The sequence below is a fragment of the Orbicella faveolata genome, unplaced genomic scaffold, assembly GCF_042242905.1.
Source record: "Orbicella faveolata isolate gen_17 unplaced genomic scaffold, um_ofav_v1 contig_2, whole genome shotgun sequence".
Classification (NCBI taxonomy): domain Eukaryota; kingdom Metazoa; phylum Cnidaria; class Anthozoa; order Scleractinia; family Merulinidae; genus Orbicella; species Orbicella faveolata.
Genome location: NW_028301547.1, coordinates 12688500 through 12709873, shown reverse-complemented (window position 1 = coordinate 12709873; position 21374 = coordinate 12688500). Strand labels below are relative to the sequence as shown.

The window sequence follows — 21374 nt, the reverse complement described above, 5'->3', positions numbered from 1 at the left end:
TGATCTGACTACAGAAAATCAGATCTTTGCTGCAAATGCCATTTTGACCTTAGTTTACATACTGCTTTTTAGGTTTTAATTCTTGCATTTAATCAATTTTCGGTTCCTTCTGACTAGTGACGTGGTAGGGTGTCTTTGATTTTCCCTGCTCTATGTAATTTTTATCCAATTTTTACAAAATATTGGTGCAAAGGAGTTCAAATGTACCTGAACACTGCGGTATGGTCAGTATGGAACAATATGTACTTGTGTTTAAGCAGTGCGACCCGAAAAACTCGCAAATTTCAACTTCTAAATCAGCCTTAAATCTCCCCTCAAAAGGCTGAAGTCATTTTGGCGTGTGGCAAAAATGAAAAGCAAGAAATTTAACAAAACTACCCGGTCTTATTATATACTCACCAAGTCCTTTGGTTTCACAGAATAAAAGGCAAACTTTTTTCTGACCCGAAGTTCAACCAGACTGCTCTTAGGTGGACTGCCACTTACCACCTTGAGCAGATTTTTACGCTGATTCAAGCTGAAGTCTGGGTGTCAGCGATGACTAGTCCATGTGGAATTATCGAGCGAATTTCAAGTACTCATCCAGCTACTTGTGTAAAAACAGATGCAGGGTTAAACTCATGCACCCAAAACTAGCTTTTTCCCTTTATCTGAAATATAATGCATGCCCAATGATTTTGCCGTTTGTTTCTGATCATTTTAGATATCTCTGTGAGACGAGATATGGCAATGCTTCATGACAAGGAATCTTTCAAAATGGAGTAAAAACATGGAGACCATCGAAATTCAGCAAGTTCAGAAGGCCATGAATATTTCACCACAGAGATACCGCAAGGTTTCTTGCCGTAGTGACATTTTCTAGTCTCTCTTCTTTTAGGCTGTGTTGGTTTGACGGGAATAGCATGCCCCGCTTTTTCAAAATTACAGTTTGAATTTGGTCCATTTTTAAGCAATGACGTATTGTATGACGTCATCGCTTTATGCTGACATGCATGCATTCCTTTGGATAGTGATTTTGCATAGTTTGTCACGCTTATGTCCATGCACTTATGTCGCACATAATTTATATCCCCCTGTGGAAGTGAAATGCACTCTGGGAGTGGCTTTGCTGCTTTCCTTTGCTGTTTGTAGGTTCAGTGGAACTGAGTACTTTTAATTGTAGCTGTTAAAAGAAGATTTAGGGGTGGATTTTGGTTTAAACAGTATCGGATAAATTTGCGTTCACAGACAAACTCATAATAAGAACATATCCTCCCTACATACAAGTTTAGATAGACAAGTAAGTCGCACAGGTGATAGGTGAAGGCTTTGCGGCTTTCCTTTGCTGTTTGTAGGATCAGCAGACTGCTTTTAATCGATATGACAAGTATACAGTTAAAACAACAAATTAATTTCCGCTGAGGTAATTAGTGTTGCCAAATATTTTGAATGATAATGTGTTGATTTCAGAGAGAGTAACATTCCTTTGTAGGTTTCCTTTGTGGCTTTCTTTGCTGTTTGTAGGATCAGTGGAGTGCTTTTAATTTCAGCTTTTAACCGAAGATTTGGGATGGATTTTGGTTTATACAGTGTCGGATAAATTTGCGCTCACAGGCAAAGTCATAATAACATATCTTCCATACATACAATTTTAGATAGACAAGCGGGTCACACACGCGATATCACAAGTCAAGAGAAAATGATTTTCTCTTGGACAAGTATATGGTTAAAACAACAAATTAATTTCCGGTGAGGTAATTAGCTTTGTCAAGTATCTTTAAAGATAATAAGGCGTTTATTTCAGAGAGAGGAACTTTTCAGTGGAGTACTTTATATTTGGGTTGGTACATTTTGCTGACCCCTAGCACATGGACTAACAAGATGGACCTGGTACATGAACTACTTGAATGAACCACCAATGGACTACCCTAAATGTAAACCCCTAAAATTTCTAACCCAAAGTTTAAGAATCAGTTTGTCTACTCATGTTCCAATCTTCTAGGAACAATTTTTAAACGTCATCGCTTCTGCGTGCATTGTGTGCTGTTTATTGCTTGTCTCATCGAGCTGTAAGATATGGGTGTCATTTAAGTCTGGCTGTAGGCTTGGTTTGAACTCAGTGCTTATAAAAATCAGTTTGGCACATTATGAAGACATGTTATAAGTAACAGCAGTGTTTGTCCAGGGACTTTTCGTTCTTGTTTAATTTACTTCCAAAGTTGTGTTAAATCTAGGTGCTGACAATGGCTGTCACATGCCCCCACTAGGGTGAACCGAAAATTCCCCAAGACACGAAAAATTTAAAAGCTTCGATCGAACGGATTGTGGTTTTAGTATAAGTACATGAATGTCTTGCAGCACACAGGAAATGAGCGAAATCTATTTTTCAAGTCAGGTTGACCGGACCTCTTTCAGAGAGACTGCCTCATAAACCCTCAAAGCTGACTCTGGTTTGCCCCAATTACCTTGTTACTGCTAATGTACATCCAATGCCTTGGATATGAACTGCACAGCATCTCCTACTGAGAAGACCTTTTCAGCCTCTTCATCAGAAATCTCTATTGCTGCAAGTAAATAGTAACACATGGTCAATGGTCAAAACACATGGTCAGTTCATGACAGACATCAATGCTAATGATGGTGGTATGTTATCAAATGCAACAAGGAATGACATAACAGTAGAGGAAGACGCTCTTAACACTGCAAAACCTATCTTAGACATCAGTGGATGGCAGACAAAACAGTTACGACAAAATCTTAGCATAAAAGCTTTAATCTCTCATTTTGTAAAAATTAGAGTAATACTGCTATCAAATGAATTGTAATACACTGTACATATAGTTCAAATTGCTGAAAGCTTAATGTAAGAGTAAAGCTAAAGCAATGTTGTACGGGTTTTCCCTGGGTGAAGTAAACCCACTTAACAAATTTTATTGTCACAGTTACAGTAAATGCAACAACTCTAATGGTCACCTCTCCATGATGGCCATACTCTACAGTGCCCTGGATTTTACATCCAAACAAATTTTTTCAGTGTGCCATGTGCCAAGAAAAGTTATATCCAGCCAATTTCACTGAAGGCCATTTTCATTGAACTTGAGCTGGTTCTACTCTTTTAAACATTACTTCCACGTATGACATAATCCCAGCATGGCAGCTTATACAATGTATGGCCCAAACCTCAGTTGAAAGCAGTTCTTTGATAATAATCTAAGAACTGACTGAGACTGAGAACTAATTTAATTATCAGATAGTCATGGAATACCACTTTCTTTTTCTGTTGCCACCTTTATTGTTAACAATAAAACAATTCAAAATTAATACACAACATCGATTGATACCACAGGGAAGCGTTTCAATGAGAAGTATTGAAGGTAAACAGTGCTACTTGGCCAATATTATCCTGCATCGATGAACGAGTCTCCTCAAAGACTGATTCAATTAATTTGTGCGTTCATCAGGTGCCACTTAGTCTGCAGCAATATTTGAGCACTTTCCTGGTTTCTTTTGTTACAAATTTACAACCACTAACTCGGGAACTTTTTGGTCTCTCTTACAGACGGAGTTAAGGCAAGAAATAAATAAGCCGCTAATGAGATACTCCACATTTCCTTTCTTTACTTAAACCCTGGCAAACATACTTTTGTAGTTTGAAAACGGACAATACTTGTTGAACCGACCTGTGGGTAATTCGAAAAGATATGTTTAACTTTTCCACTAAAAAGAGACAAGTGGTGCTACCTAGTACCTGACATGACATGGCATAAAAAACAGCGTGGAAACATAGTATATAACACTTACGGTGCTACAATGCATGCCTCTTACATGTTGGGTTCTACCATAAGGAAAACTACTCACTATTTGTGTGTTATCCCGTATGCAATGTATCCTCCACCTACTGTATAGAAGACACAAATGCTAACTAATCTGCGCATGCATTTAGAGCAAATTAGTTTAGCGCTTAACATGTTAGTGCCTTAGCACAGGCAGTCCCCAAAACCATCCCAATAGTGCATTCTGCACTAAAAATGTGATTCCTTGTTATATTTTACATGTAAATGCAAGGAATACTTGCAAAGAACAATATTTTTCTTTACATCCTCAGGGATCTATATTGGTTTTTTCTCCAAGTTATCAGCTGGGTACGTATGCCAAATGACATACTTGCCCAGGCAAAATTTTACTTGAACCGTTCAATTGGGAAGAATGGCAACAGAATGGCATGTAAATGGAAAGTATACTCTCTTATTATTTTCACGTGATCAGTCTCCCAGTGCATCATGTGTGTAACTTAGGCTGTCGGCAGACACCGAAAAGGTACAAATGAAAACCAAGGCCTCTGTGAGTGGCATGAAGGCTGAATGAAATGTTTTTGCTTTTCTTGCTCATATTTGGCTTGTTTTTCCAAGGTTTTAACATTACTAAACCCATGTCCTGATCAAAATAGTTGATGAGATCATGCCACATGTTTTCAAGGACAGTACAGAGCATCAGCCGTTGACAAAACGAAAATTGACCTTGCAATGATTTCATTCATGGCAAAAGCCACTTCATCCAAGATGGCGGACCAAAATGATGATTTTATTGCGATGGAAAGCTTCAAATCTTTCTGTTTTCTTAAAGTTCCACATGGATGACAAGCAGTCAGAATGTAGGGAATTCACAAGAAAACTTAAGAAACGGTAGACTCCGACTAAACTCATCCAGCGGGTGACTTTTTGCATTGTTTTAGTCGTCCATATGATATTTTAGTAGCCACTGAGGACTGGACGAATGCGAATATGGATCCCTGCATTCGAAGTTTATGCCGGATGCCTTTACTCCCTTGGTGAGGAAATTAATTAAATGACTAATCCCAGAGAAATCACTCTGTTTGATTTTCAGAAACATTGGCTTCAAATTCATTGAACACTTCAAGACTGCTAATATTATTTAGCCTCAACTCAGGAATGTTGTGCTTATTTTCTGGTGTTAGTCATCCCACATATTGCAGTGGACTTAGAGAAGCTTCACCAGTGGCCAGGAAATCTCTGACTGTAAACTTGGATGAATACATTGACAGGGAATATCAGGGTGAATTCAAAGCATTGTAAAACCTCAAGTGATTAAAATAGAAAGATATATCCAAACAATGGCCTGATTCCAATATTCAAGCATCAATTATCAGTTGACTTTTATTGAGATGACAAAAGCACAACCTTAAGATGAATGCTAAATGATTGTTTTAGTGTGCTTAACGCACTGATTCCCAAATCATTCTGCCAAAAACGTACTTTTTGGACGTTTTGGAGATTTTCAGGCTGGATATGGACCAAATTACATGTAGCTCCAATCTACTCAAAAAGGCATTTGCAACATGACAGCATGCTTTTCTTTCCACTAGCATCGTGTTTTATGACATGTTTGCTCGGGCATGTGCAGACCTACGTCTTTAGGCTTTTCGGTTTTTTTTTTCGTCTTTCCTTTTTCTCCTTTTCTTATCTTTTTGCTGCAGTGATTGACCTTCTACTGGGCTTGCTTCCAGTTCAAAAAAGTCCGAGAAAGCATCATCGAGACGGGCAATTTTTACCCTGGAGTAGCCACATGTGGTCACAAGAAATTTTGCTCTGAGTTTTTCACTCAACTTTTTGTCAATGAGCATTTTCATGCATAATTCAGGCTCCATTGAGCTGATCACTCTGATCTGGGTATCATTGGAAAGATCACGCTCATAGCCTCTTCCAGGCGTTCACTTAGTTGGGGCACAGCGTGAAAAATGGTGAGCAAAAAATAGGGGAAAAGTTTTTTCTCGCCATTTTTCACGCTGCATCCCAACTAACTAAACACTTAAAAGAGGCTTGCACACTCACAACCCACTGCTTGTTTGTGTTCATTCTTCTTTGCAATCTTCCCCATGGATTTTTGTGCAAAAGAGAGACTATTCACAGTCTATGTCCTCAACCAAGAAGTTTGCTTGTAATATCAGAGAACAGTTGCTTTTTTATTGACTTGATTGTGATGAACCATTTCAAATGGATTTAGTGACAATATATTACTCAAGTTTTTCGTTTGTATCCCTCAACTAAGTTAAATGCTTTCAGTTCGCATTTAGGGGCCATTACGTAGGATTCAAATGTGTGTGACATTTCCCCTATGTGTGTTACTCTTGATTTTAAATTTAACTTGTTGATCATCATGTGATTTGTTGCATAAGACTTTTGTACAGTGCCTATTATATCAGCAATTGTGTCAATTGCATTGAGTTTCAGTTTAGTTCATTAATTACTTCAATCTACCAGTTCACATCAATAGGAGGAAATATCTGTAAGTTGTTTGTCTTTATCTTTTTGATTCTGTTTGTCACCTTTTCTTAGAATTATTGTAACCTATTGCTTTTTAGTTGAACACCACATGACTCAACCTAAATCAAAAAGACAGATGCTCACGAAGAAGCTTCCTGTACACACCACGCCTTGTGTCATTGAGCACCCATCTCTGAGTCCCGGCAAAATTAGCACTAAACTCAATGTAACCTCCTCCTGTTTTGCAGTTGTGACTAATGGTGTTCTCAATGGTTTTGTCAGCTTTGTTTCGTCTGAAAGGATTACGGCCCCCCATCTCAATGGAAAAATGACCTCTGTTGAAGGGTGTGTACACCTCCGGCATTCCGACTGGCAAATGACGCATGTTGTCTGGGATGGGATGAGGTAGCACGCATAGTTTTGGTGATCATATGCAAATGCCCATGGTATCATCTCTTTGATGCATGACAAATACAACTCCCAGCTACCAGTGCGCCATGCATAGATGAGATTCAGCATCACCTCGCGCACTTTTGAGCTCAAAGAAATCCAGGTAAAGGTAAAGAATCTGTTCCTACCGACACGTTGGTCACTTTTTAACCTTATAACATACAAGCTGCGTCGGTAGCGCATTGGTGGTGCGTCGGTGGCGTGTCGGTGACTCATTTGGACCTTATTGAACTATTGCAAGGCTAAACGTACCTTTTCCAAACTGAACTGAAATACCTTCGACGGAAAACTTTCACTACGATATGAAAATAAGAAATTTACTTTTGATCGCCATCTTATTTTTGTGCTCTTAGACCCCAGTTCCCATTATGACAAGTGTTATTAGAATCTAGTTCTCACTTCGGCAAACAAGTCAGCCGACTGTCGGCCAAGACTTTATCTTTATTTATTTAGCTAAACTTTATTGAGTTGGTCATTGACTTTTCAAACTTAGTGGCTCCTAAAGGAGCCATTTTTTTATTGTTGTTGACAGAGCCCTCTAGGAATAGAAGGCATCCTCAATGCCAGTGGTAACAGCTTCTTCGCAACGCGAAGTTGTTTCACCAATGGCAACAGATCACCCAGCTGCCTTCGATACTCCTGCTTGATCCTTTTCCCTGAAAGTTTTGCGTCTCCCAGCCTCTCCAAGGTGCTTTGGTAGGTCACTTTGTTTACAATTCGCAGCTCTGCTATGCCGAGGAAGTCTCTGATCGTGTTGCGTGCTGCGCCTGCGAGTCTGTAAGCATTGTTCAGGCTACACTTCTTTTCATTCAGGGTCGAGAGCACCGCCGCATATCGTCGATGGATTTCCACAAGATTGTTCCGGTCGACCTTCGCAGCAGCTTCATGGTTAGTTCCAGCTGATGGTTCTGAAGAGTTCTACAAGGTTCGTAGCTGTTGCTCCAGGGCCTTAATGTGGTCATCTCTTTCTTTCAACTGCTCTTTGTAGGCAGTGATATGCTGTTCATTTTGCCGGACCAAGTCTGCCATCTCATCGGCATCCTGTTGAGCCTGAGCTACCTGCTCCTCCCTCTCTTGGCAATTGTCTTCCAGCTCATTGAACTGGGCCTTCAGATTTTGGTAGGCTTTGCCAAGTTGCTGATTTTTCTGCTGCAGCTGCCGACAAATGGATTTGTAGTTAGGCTCAACTTCTGGAGACCCTGGGGCTGCAGCTACCTGCGGCTGCTCCTTTTCTGTTGCCCTCCTTCCCCTCTTGGTCTTCTGTTGTTTTGCTGGTGGCTGCTCACAGTCACATTTGCGACTGTCGCCACTACAAGAACCGTACATCACTAAACAGTGGATTCTTGTATGACCAGATTGTCCGCAGACAGTACACTTAGTTACATGTTGAGAGTTTAGTTGCAAATAGATGCTAATCGTGTTAAGTTAATTGAGTTGTCACATTAAATAACATGTTCCTTTCATATCATTGGTTTAATAAGTAGTGTGGTGATTCGCTGTTTTTCTGCCATGGTGATTGGTTTAATTCGATCCTAACTTGATCCCTATTAATTACTGTTGTTTTTCCTTGTATTCGATTGGTTTAATAAGAAGCATCGTGATTCGCTGTTTTTCCGCAACGGTGATTGGTTTAATTAAATAAAGTTTGATCCTAACTAAATCTACACTTGATCCTAATTTCATTACGATCTAGCATTTGATCACGACTTCATGAAACATGGAGTTCCGTGATCTTTTTGTTACACTGGGAAGTTTCCAGAATGTTTTTAATTTCTTTGTGAGTAAGAAGCTTTTAGCGAGCTGTCAGCAGTGTTCTCGATGTGGTTCTAATATGAAACTAACAGAGACAACATGGGTAAATGACGGATACATGTGGCGCTGTATGAATAAGCGATGTCGAACGTGGCTTCCAATAAGGTCAGGCTCCTTCTTCCGGGGATCTAATATCCCGTTAAGTACCTGGCTGCATCTGATGTTCCTCTGGGCTATGCAGATTGCGGGAAGCAAAATCACATGACTTACCAGCCTTTCAAAGCCTACTATGATCCGTGCGCTGAGTGAGCTGAGAACAATCTGTTGCAACAAAGTCCTGAATGCTGGAATTAAGCTTGGAGGCTTAGGGAAGACCATGGAAGTAGACGAGTTGAAGTTTGGTGCCAAGAGAAAGTATAGGAGAGGGAGAGTCTCGGAAGGTCCAGGGAGCAAGGATCGCAGAAAGTGCTGCTCTTCCATGTTCCTGACCGAACTAGAGACACACTTGTTCATCATCTCATCACTACACATATCCGAGCTGGAACTGTCATCTACTCAGATCAATTCACTCCATACATACCACTCAACCAGCTAAGATACATCCATCTATCAGTGAATCACTCCAAAAACTTTGTTGACCCCGACAGTGGTGTACACACCAATACCATCGAAGGCGTGTGAGCTTTGGTCGAGAAGAAGTTAAAGTGGATGTGTAGTACCCTGTATGAATACATACCCAGCTACTTGGATGAGTTCACCTGGTTCTGGAACTTCGGGAAAGACCAAGCATTTGAGCAGCTGCTGGAAGACATCACTGAACAGTTTCCACTGCAGCAAAATTGCAATTAAAAATGGCTCCTTTAGGAGCCACCACATATTAAAAGGTCAATGATCAATAAAGAGTATAAACTTTCGAATCTTTTTTAATGAACGAAAAATAAACATGTCGGTGAGAGCAATATGTCGGCCAACTTGCTAATGAACTCCCTTTGGTAACTGACCCTTGACAAAACATCGAGAAGACCTCGGTACTAGTGTTTCATTTTAAAATGGCGGCTATTTAGCTATCACGTTTTCGTCCTTTCTTATGAAGTTGTTCTTGCTTCCAACTGAAAGAAATAACAAAATAATAGTTAGAAAGGGAAAATATTCTGACTAACGCGTCGGTAGAGTGTCAGCCGATGCGTCGGTAGTGTGTCAGTGATGTGTCGGTGGTGTGTCGACCAACGCATTGGTGATGTGTCAGCCGACGCGTCGGTGGGATCGGATTCTTTACCTTTACCAAAATCCAGGACGACTTTGTTTATGGCTAATAAGTTTGGATACATTAACACCTTGATGTACTGGTAATTGATAAAATAAATTTATGGAAACCCCTGCGAAATAAATTCCCAGTAGTCTGGGAATTCCTAGGAATTCCTAGGAATTCTTAGGAATTCCAAGTTATTCCAAGACATGCAAATTATGCTTTATCCAAGACCTTGGAATTTCTGGGAATATTTGGGAATAGTGGAAGTATGACTGGGAATTATTGGGAATTCCTAGGAATTCCAAGTTATTCTAAGCCATGCAAATTATATTTAATCCAAGACCTTGGAATTTCTGGGAATATTTGGGAATAGTGAAAAGTATGACTGGGAATTATTGGGAATTCCTAGGAACTCCTATTATTTCCCAGACTGTTTTAAAAAATGTGTTTGGAATATCTAGCAATTTTTGGGAACAGCTAAAACACATGAAATATTGTATTTGAAATTTCTATAAATTTCCCAAAATGTCAAAATTAAAGATGAACTCAGTACATGAATCAGTTTCTGTGAATTAGTAAAAATCAACAGGATCATTTCCCTGCAGTTCCATACCTTTTTATTGTTGTCAAGCTCCAAGGTAATTATTTACAAACAAATGTTACTACATTAATTCCAGTTTAAGTCTGACAACTCGACATAAAACTATAGCACTCATAACATTGCTTTTTAGATCCAACCTGATTTGTTAGTGTATATGTGCCCGTATGGACCCTTAAATCAAACACCCAGAGTTTAACTGATAGAAAAATGGATGCTCTCAGATTTGATAAATAGATTGAGCAAAAAATTCCTGTCAGCATAAATGTATATATATTATTTACAATTTCGATAAAACCAAAAGTATACCTATGCATGTATATATTTAATATAATTGTAGATTCACACACATACCCATCACAGCCCACTGTTGAACAATTTTTGACTTGATCCTTTATGACTTTAGGAAAAAGAGGAAGACATCTCTCACAGGTGTCAGAAATGAAAAGCTCACAGTTTCCACACACTTGCTGTACATTTGTAAAACTGTACTGTGACATTCTCTGGACAAATTACCCGTAGTTTCATTAAAACAAGGATATCTTTAGCAGCCTCTCATTGTCATACAATGTCTTGAAATTAAGGCCAGAATAGCCATACAGGCATTCTTTGGCAGAAAATGTTTTTTTCTTGTGAACAATTAGTTTCACTTTCATCAGAGGAGTCCAGTGAATGGCCGTCAGTGTCAGAGTTCTCAATTTCTTCAGAGGAGTCAGAACTAGAAACTTCAACATCATTATCTGAATCACTGTCTGTGGACAAATCTGAACTGTTGTGTGTATTACATCAATTGGTATTTCTGTAGTCTTTTCAGGTACAGTGTATAGGCAACTCAATTTCATCAAATGCTTCTGTGAAGCTTCAATTCTTACATAAAGGTTGACTCCATAGTCCATCAAAGTCATCCACAACATTTCTGCCAACAGCCATCTCACTCAGGCGAGCCGAAAACTCTGAGGTGTTCTGTTCATGGTGCTGGAAATGATCTCCAGGAAAAAGTGATGCAAGAGAGGGAGATGACATCAACTGCCCTGGGAAGACTGCTTTAAGCAATTTATGTGGTCAAATCTTGTAGGTTTTGGTATGGGTATAGTGGGATCATCAATATGTTTCTTGTATTTCCTTGTCCTTGCGGTCACTTTAATTCATGGCACAACAAAATCAAAAGAATAAAAAAGATTATGAGTCAGTGGGAAACAAATAAATAACTGACATAAATAAATGACAAATTAAAAAAAACCTACATCTTGATGTATTGAAAAGACTATAGATCTCATATAATGTCAATCCTTATAAATAATTCAAAGGAAATGAATTTCTACTTGCTGCATTGTGCTGACTGGGTGTTGAAACACGTGGGCTCTCAAAATAGATTTGGTGGACTTACAACAAGCTTAAGCTTATTTTGCAGAATTTATCTCGTTTTCTCAGGTCGATCTGAAACCTTTTAGGTGAATTTCGGCTTTTGGGGTTTTCAAAGAGCACACAATGCATTGCTTAGTTTGATTTATTTAGAATTATAGCTTATCATAACAGAAAACCCCTATAAAATTGGATTCCTTACCTTTGCAGTGAACTTGATTTAAGTGCCTCACGATCCTTTGTTATCTTGACAACCGTCGGGAACAGATCAACTAGTTAAAGTACCTTCCATTTTCCTCGATTTCTTCGTAAAAAGTTTGTGTAGTTTTTTCCTATTGAAGCACGACCCATCTTTCAAAAGACCACCAAAACAGCGTGGAAAGGGAAGCAGACTTACCATCGAAAGCGACTGGTCTGGCAACCTCGTAGCCAGTCTCTCTCTCCTTCTTCTCCAGTTTCCATTCTCTCCTCAACTGATCAACTGAACCAATCACAGCACGCAAATTTTCACGTGACTATCCTCGTGACTGAACGTGACAAAGATTCTCTTTCGGCGCCCATCTTTGAATTCAGCGTAACGGTTGATCACTCGTGCGTATTAGTAGATTTCACTTCCAAAATTATATCAAAATGGTTTTTGCTGTGGTCCTGTGACTAGAAGAAAACAGCGTGAGTGTCATTAACGAGAAACACGTTATTCTTGGCGAAGATTTGGAGCTAAAAGAAAGTCTCACTGTGGATGTTGCAACGGGGAAAAATTCAAAGGGCAGATTAGCTGTATACAAAACTATTTGGTGAGTAATCGAATTCAAGTAACCCTATATTATACAAAGTAACTTCTTTTAGTTAGACAAAAGCTTTTGAATGAACTTTGTCATCACGAATCATACACGAGCGGGTCACTCAGTCATGACATGAAATGAATTCTGGCTAAAGCAAGGTTGAAACAATTTAGGTTGCCCAGAGGGCATGCCTAAACAATTTGATTTGCGAATAACAAGTCGTTTCTCTCGCCACACTTGTTCAAACGAAACAAATATAGCAGTTCTCGCTGATCCCAGTCAAAGTTCTTGACAAAAACTCCAATGAGGCAGCCACAGTCTGCATGAGTTTGATATGTCTCCTGTGTGTTTCAGCCTGACTGTATGGCAATCCGTGTTGATCTTCAATTTTTGTCCATCCGTATATTCTTTTGCGTTTACTCTATTATTTAAATGTTCCTTTAATGTTTTAAGTGTCTTTTTTAATATTTCTAATGTCTAAATTTGGCTAAAAACCGTGATATATATCCTCCAATTCGAGGGTTGTTGATACACTTATAGAAGAAGGAAAACCTTGATTTAGTCTACTGTAAGCTCAAGATTTATGTAACATATTTATCAATAGTATACAAGCACCTTCACAATTATCAAGTCTTCTCTTTCAACATTTCAACCAGCTTACAGTCAGGCCTTAATTAGCTGCATGTATTAAACTGTGAGCACATAAATATTTGGATCTCAGTCTTACAGTACCTCATATATATCGCAGTGTAATGTATTTTTTTAAATTTTGTTTTAGGTGTTATACAACAAAGATGAAGATGAAGAGGCTAGCTGCAGAATCAACACAAATAACTGAACAGCAGCTAAGTTTGCCCAAACTCAGCCTTTTTTTAATTTTAAGGAATGTCTCAGTTTTGTTCTTATCATTGATTCCTTACAATCATGAAAATCTAGATATGTTCCACACAATAACAATAATTTAAGGTAAAATCTTGTGTATGGAAAATTGTTGGATTTGTAAACTAAAAAAGTAAGTAAATTATCTGAAAAAGTTCTCTTTTTATCAAACATGTAAAAGTTTGACCTTCATATCTGTTTTCAGTTTTACTTTTGATTCTTGATGTAATGAAAAAGAAACAGGATGATTATTCTTATGTTTAAATTCATGAGAGCCAATGTAATAAACCATTCATTTAAAACCTGTTTGATGTGATATCAGTGACTTTATTTGTTATTTTAATGCTGGGCATTTATCATCAAAATTTTGTCTGGCCTACAAATGATACAAAATTCCCAGTTTTTCTCAGATTTTCCCAAAAATTCCAACCTATTCTCAAAAAATCCTACAAATTCCAAGTTATTCTCAGAAATTCCTAGGAATTTTTGGGAATTTTAAGGAATTTTCAAGGTGAGTATATTTCGGTTGGAATTCCTAGGAATTCCTAGGAATTCCAAGTCAGCTCTATGTAAACTTGGAATTCCTAGGAATTCCTAGGAATTCCGAGTCCGAATTACCGTGAAAATTCACACCTTAGATTCCTAGGAATTCCTAGGAATTCTTAGGAATTCCTAGGAATTTTTTCCTAGGAATTCTTAGGAAATTCCTAGGAATTCCTAGGAATTCTTAAAGTTATCTCACAAGGGAACTTGGTTGGCAGCTTTTGCATGAGGTTTTTTTTGTGTGATTCTGAGACAGTTGCTCCTAGTTCACTAGCTTTGTTCAGAAACAGTCCTTTCACAACTTTATACTCGATTATGTCAGGTTAGGCAATCAAATCTTCCCACAAACCATACACAGCTTTATAAACGGGCTGTAATGGACAATCTGTTTCATAAAAATCTGAAGTAAACACACTAAGAATTTTGGCAATATTTCTGCTTCCATTAAAAACAGGGCACAAAAATCTCAAAAATCAAGGTGCACATAAGCAGTAGAATCCAGTGAAAAATGAATTTCTTATCAAACAGTAGAATCTTTTAGAGTTAGAAATCATTTTCTAGTGTTACATTTTACAAAATTTACGTAAATTTCTGGTTGAGTGTTCAGCATTTCTATGGTTTCTGTCGTTCCTTTTGACCCTTTTCTTTCTATCGTTTTGTTGTTTTTACCTTTGGTTTTAATCATTTCTACCTTTGGTTTCAATCATTTCTACCTTTCCTTTCAATCATTTCTATCTTTCATTTCAATTTACAATTCAATTGAATTGTTTCTAGCCTTCGAAATACTCAATTGGATTCACCCTGCTTATGCCATTTTTGGGCTTCAAAGCTGATTGGTTCGCTTGATTAATTTTAACTAATCAGGCTACGTTTAATAACGCAGGGAAACATTTAGGTGCGTTGAGTGAGCCTCGAAAGTTAAAGCGAATGCAAATGGAGTTTACAAATGGCCAAAAAATACAGTTGAAAGCCGTGGTATGCATGTAACTTAAACAAATCAAGTTGGCGTCTCGTTTGCGAACACTCAATTTACAACTGTCTTATGTCTTATGTTTGGTTGCAAGTTGAGTTTTTAAAGTTACCTTGCATTACTTGCCTTAGTACATATTTTTGTTTCCTTCTTTTATTGAAAACAAAAACATCAAAGTGAAAAACAGTGGCAGTCGAATGAGAACAAGAACAGCTGTGTTCGAGTCACGTGAATTCACGTAAAACTACTGTATGTGATGTGCCGCTTTGTTTTCAGTGTTAAAATTATATTATAACAAACATACCTTTCCCGTAATCAGTCTCCTGCATTCTATTTTGTGTTGAATCGTACTGAGGTAGTGGACAGTAAATTTCTAGCTTGAAATTCATGTCAGTGTCGTTTGAGGACTGACATTTTATGCTCTGAGCAAAATTCCCCCACCTCATCCAGGAAAAGGTTTTTACTTGTGTCATGTGTGAATTGCACGTAACAATTCGTGGTATTGTGGCATGAATGTGTTTCTGCTCTTGAACAAGCTCCCTCTCTACCATTTGTGTAGTATTTTTATTGATAGTAAATAGTGTTTATTTAAGATAATTTGTGACTGGAGGTTACTTCATTTATATCGACGGAATTTGGTTGAAAATGTTGCTGGATTGGCATTGCATACGATGACTGCGATTAAACAAACATGGACAGAATTGTGTTTTTGTTTTCTTGACAATTCAACATACAGACAATTTCCAACTGTAAGTAGTTATTTGCTTGCTTTGAATTATATTACCTATATCCAGTTTAAGGATGATTAATTAGAATCGTTCCTATTGCATTCAAGTGCTTATGGTTCGATACATTTTGACTATTTTGCTAACTGCGTGCTAACTCAGTGACCCTTCGATGGAAAAGTTAAGCCTTTGCAAGGTTTGGCTAACCGTTCAAATGCTTGAGGTCATCCATTTGAACATATGAGCAAACCGTTTAAAGTCATCCATTCCAAAATTTCTGCTAGCCATTTTAAAGCTTGAAGTTATTCATTCGAAAACTTTTGCTGACCGTTTTAACACTTCCAGTCATCCGTTCGAAAATTTTAGCTAACTGTTCGAATGCTTTGCCAAGCCATTTGCTGAGATTCAGTAACCTTTAAAATGTTTCTAGGAAATGTTTTAACACTTTTAAAGGCGTTTACTATCCCATTATTATCCGTTTACCATCCGTTTATTTTAGCCCATTTAAGGGATAGGGACTAATGTACCTTATCCTGTGTGAGGTCACATATAACCTTGTGAAAAATAAATTTCAAGCATCTTTATTGACGATAACAGTTTCCATTCGCTTATTTGTGTTCTTGATGAAGGTCACTGGAGTTCCATGTTGCTTTCACGAATGACAAATTTACCAAAATGTACCCCATGTTTACGAGTGAAAAGAAAGTATGAAAAGGAAATGCACAATTTTCGGTCATTCTCGGCGGCAGCTGGCAGCTAAATTGGCGATTTTTTAACTTTCCTCAATTTCGAAAAAACTAAAGTGCTTCAGGAACTTTGAATGTTATTTTTGAAAACAACTCACTATAGAGGTTATTTGGGAAAAATATGAAAAAATCCGAAATTTCATGACTTTCATGTTATCCTCGATATTCAGAGGAATTGGCTCTTAACTATTCAAATAATAGAAACCAAATGATGGAAACGATCACAAACAATCCAAACCATAAAAATCAAATGATTATACACAAACAATTCAAGCCATATAAGCAAACAATTCAAACAACACAAACATGTGATTCAAACCATTTAAACAACCATTCACGTGACAAAAACAAACCAAACCATTAAATTGCAAACAATGGCACTAAATGATGGTTTCGCAAACAAAGTTTGAAGCATTCCAAATGACATAAACACTGGAAACCATGACAAAAGTGTATAGTTTGTGAACAAGAGTGTTACATGACCTGTTAAAATTTTGGTGAGTTGACTAACTAGTTTTGGATTCTTACATTCTAACCCAGCAAACGAGAATTAAACAAACATGCAGGCACTTTGATTAGATAATGGAGAATTCAACTTTATAAATATTTTTTGCCATATTCATTCTAATATACCAAAAATACATGGTTAAGTCAGAAGGCCATGTGCACGGTGTTGGTGTACAGAGCCATTACAAAATATGTAACGCTAAAAAACACGGTGGAGTATAAAATTTAGCAGATAAGTGCAAATCGGGCCATCGCAGATTTGTCACGTGACCCCAGTTCCATTCACATTTTGAGTGACGTCATCACCATTAGTGCGATGTTTTTCATGAAGGACGTAAAACTTAAGAAGAATCTTGCCATATACATAGACCAAACCGCATAGTGAGTTGCCAGAAATGTGAAGAAATGAAATATTTTGATGCCATGGCAACCGGTACTTTAAATAAACTGCACTGTTTCTGTTGCTTATACTTGAAATTGATTGCCGCTTGTTAACAAGAGAATAAAGATTGCCGGAAACAAATCGCTTACTCAAGCAAACTTGTCTATGATATATTATGCAAAATATATTTATGAAGCTGTCTTTTGCATTTTCCATTAGACAATATTATGTAAGTAAGCCTTATTTATAGTGGTCATGCACTTAGCTATACAGGCACTAAGCTTAGCTAGTTTACAGGCATGCCACTGAAACAAAGGAAACAAATATATCAAATAAACGTAACATAGTTAAAAATCTCAACTGGCAGGAAGCAGACCAGTTGGCTATTTAAAAAGCGTCACCGAGGATCTCAACTCGGGACTATTGAGAAACAAATCCCGTTAGTGGCAGGGTGGAGGCCTTGAACAACACCAGCACCCTAAACCACTCGGCCATGCTGCCTCTGCATAATGCATTATGCAGCACTATAAACTAGTTGTACCTATCGGTAAGTGCCAACGACTGAATTGAGTTAGTAAACAAGAGGCGATTGAATTTTGTAATATTTATTTGGGATACTTCTTGTATAACAGGTGTTAAAATCAATTTCTTTCAGTTAATGTTTCAAATTATTGCTGTAATTGAACACAACATTGTTTATTTTTCAACTCAGTGAGTGAACAAAACGCTAAACAAATTTTTTTTTGTATTTTTAAAAATTATACCTGTTACACTTCCAGTATAACAGGTGTTAAAATCAATTTCTTTTCCCTCGTTGGGCGATTATTTTGGTAAGTACTTAAGGTTACTTCAAACCTTTGCGTGAGTCCTCCAGAGAAAAATCGTATGCGCGCTGTTTTCAAGGAAACCCCCACAAACTGTATATCAACAGAAAGGTTATAAAATGTAGAATTCGATAAAATTTTGTTTGTTTTGGATTTTGCTTTCCAAAGGCGAAGGAGGTCGTCAACTCCAAAATGACTGACTGACGTTGCAGCGAATTAATCAGGTATCAAATGTGATCATTCATGCAAAATAACTGTGCAGTGTTAATCACAAAGCCTCAATCTCCAAAAACCTGTCAGCATTTTTTTTTATTTCTATTGGTTATCTTTTTATAGGTCTGTCAAGTTCGACTATCGAAAAATTCACGAAACCTGTTGTGTTACAGGCCACCACGAGGAAAGTACTTAAAATAAAGGAATTCGTCAACACGCTTTTGTTCCATATCTATCAGTGAATGTTCTGACCAAATTTCATGGAAAACCGTAAAATCTGCATACCCTATTAATTCATTTAAAGAGAAGGGATTCTCTCGAAAAACAAGTGCGAGTTTTCGCCTTCTAAGGATTTAAAAACATATCACGCCTTCATAAAGGAATGTGTCAACTTGAAAAGCCGTGAGCCAATGAAATAAGAGCTCAAATCGAACCAACGAGTTCACTTCTGACGGCCTCTGAGCAAAGTTCTTGAAATTAAAAGAAACTTCAAACCAAACATATACCATTAATCACTTAAAAACTTACCGTGAATCACCGAATTGATTGCAAATAATCCTTTAAAGACACGTTGAAATTAAATAAACAGCATTGATAATCTTCGTCATATTACATGTAAGCTTGTTTTACACTGTTTTCTGCTCAACACTTTTGTCTCCATGAAAATGCATTAAATCGAAGTTACATGCACCTCATTGATCCTTTACTAACTTATTTTACATTCACCTTCAAAAAGCAGATGCTGTGTCTCTATGTCCAGCAGACTGGCAGGTTTTCAGTGTCCGAATTCGGAAGGCTGCTGGCTGATTGCCATGGCACAGTGGTAATGGGTATCACTTGCCATGCCAGTGACCCGGGTTCAATTCCTCTTGGGGTCGCCTGTCATGAAGTTCTTTTTACATTGTTTTACTTTTTTTAAAAAAAATTAAGTCTCACTGCCGGACACAGACGTATTTTAAAAAACCTGTCTGGCTACCAGAAATGTAGCCACAGTGAAAAGCAGCATGCCAGACAAACTACTTAAAGAAATAATTTGTTGAATGGATCGTGAACAAATCCTGAGCGTTACTCTGAAGCAAATAAACAACACTCGAATTCAATCCAGAAAACAACTCAGGTCTTGTTCAGCTTTAACAATTGTACGATTCAATCACAACAAATCCAAGATGTATACGCCTCAAAAAGCAGAATGGTAGGCAAAACAATCGCCCAACTGAGAGCTGAACAAATATCGAAGCCTTGTAACATCACAAAGAAAAATACTGTTCTGATTGATTTGTGCAATATATCGACAACATCCGGCTACATCCTAAAAATTATGGCCAAAAAAATATCACTGACGGAACAGGATTACGTGGAAATTGAGCTGAAAGATCTGAGATTTTTTCTACATCAAACTACGCACGGCTCTATATCCTGCCACCTCGACAGGCTCACATTTTCGCTCGCCTGTCTTGTTGGCCATAAAGTGCAAGTTAACTTTGAAACTAAACTGCTGACCTAAGATGCAAAACATGCGAGTATGTACGTTAATTTTGTTCAACTTGAATTCAGTTCAATTAGAATAAGTGTAGCATATTTAATTTAGGCAGGAGAAACAAAAGCAAAGGCAGGCTTCTTAAAACCATTTCCCCAGAGATATTTTTTGATATCCTAACAGGTGGGTGTATATTTAACCAGTAGAAAGTGTTGTTATGGTATTTCAAGTTTCCCTGGTGAAAATCCTCACAGGATCTTTGAGGATCTTTGAAGATCTTCAAGGACCTGCCCAAGATCCTTGAAGATAAAGATCTTTTAAGGATCCTTTAAAGATCTTTAAAAGATATTCAAAGATCTTTGATGAGATGTAAAGATCTTTCAAGGATCTTTGCTGGGATCCTTCAAGATCCTTGAGGATTCAGTGAAGATCTTTCAAAGATCTTTAAAGAATCTTTAGAGGGATCTTGCAAAGATCGTTGCTAGGATCCTTGAAGATCCTAGATGAGGATCTTTTAAAGATCTTAACAGGATTCTCTGAAGGATCTTTTAAAGTTGTTAGACTTTCCAGCAGGTATGACTTTACCTTGTTCAATGTGAGACTGTACATGCATGCCAGCTTGTCAGCCGATAATTATTTAGATCACCTTACAACCATTTGTAATAATATTATTGCTACAGTTTACCCTCACAAAGACAACCCCATTTTATGGCTCTTTTAATGCTATTACATCTATTTTTGTCCTATTTTATTCTTGAAAAGTTCTGTTGTATTCCCAGTTTACCAGATAAAGAAAATAGGGCTTCTATTTTATGTGTTTTACAGTAATTTTAAATCTATTTCATCAAGTGGCATAGACATTATTCATTTTTTGTGTGGCTTACACAAAGTGTTTAGCCACACTATGTCATGATCACATTTATTTATTTATTTGTCTACGAGAGTCAGCGCCTGTCACGTGCTCTTGTGTCCTACAGCACACTAGTCTGAGTCAGCCATTTTAGTTGTAAGTGTGGTTTCTAGTTTCCCCTGCTTTTAGTTTTAAAGGTAAGTTGTTTTTCATTTTGAGCTTAGTCTTGTGTTCTGCATCTTATCATTTCTTTTACATGTCAAAAATCTAGCTTCATAATTAAGTACAAATAGGTACTTAATAAGTTCTACAGGAGCTGTTGTACTTTTAAAAGCCAATATTCATTGCTTTGAACCATCAGAAGTTTAAAATTTCTTCATCAGTGACCACAAATTCAAAGACAGTACCATTCAAGTTTGAAAACAATATAAATCACAGACGCCTTCTCAACACTTTTGGAAACGAGGGTAATATATTTCATTGCTTTACATTTGGATGGAATTAGAGGAATGACCTGTTTACAAATGTAAGTCACGGAAGAGGTCATTCAACAATCAGTTGACTGTAAAGCTGTCGATTTGCAGAATGTTTTTAACCTTTTGAGTAAGTATGCTTCTTTGCCTCAGTTTGAATATGAAATGTGACCTTTTCTTTGTCCAAATTAGATGTTCAAAAGTGAAGTAAATTACCATATTAGAGTTGATTTGCATTTGTTTACTGTACTTAGAAGTCATAATCACATTGTTCGAAAAGTAAGCTTATTATATTTGGAGATTTAGAATATGATTTCTCTGCTATTTTTTTT

At 37.5% G+C, this 21374-nt stretch overlaps 1 protein-coding gene, 1 long non-coding RNA gene and 1 pseudogene across 2 annotated transcripts in view; 2 read left to right on the top strand and 1 right to left on the bottom strand.

Moving 5' to 3' along the window:
- The window catches only part of LOC149112006 (uncharacterized), a 137678-nt gene extending 124040 nt beyond the window's left edge, over positions 1-13638 (top strand). The window contains exons 2-3 of the long non-coding RNA XR_016207002.1: positions 11124-12465; positions 13232-13638. This is a non-coding gene — a long non-coding RNA (uncharacterized LOC149112006). The remainder of the gene's footprint in view (positions 1-11123; positions 12466-13231) is intronic.
- LOC110046835 (uncharacterized) overlaps positions 1-21374 on the bottom strand; it is a 75981-nt gene that overhangs the window by 21610 nt on the left and 32997 nt on the right. The window contains exon 3 of the mRNA XM_089289660.1: positions 2445-2543. Coding sequence (XP_089145786.1) covers positions 2455-2543 — 89 coding nt within the window. The 3' untranslated portion in view covers positions 2445-2454. The remainder of the gene's footprint in view (positions 1-2444; positions 2544-21374) is intronic.
- LOC149112007 (uncharacterized) lies at positions 8581-9311 on the top strand (annotated as a pseudogene).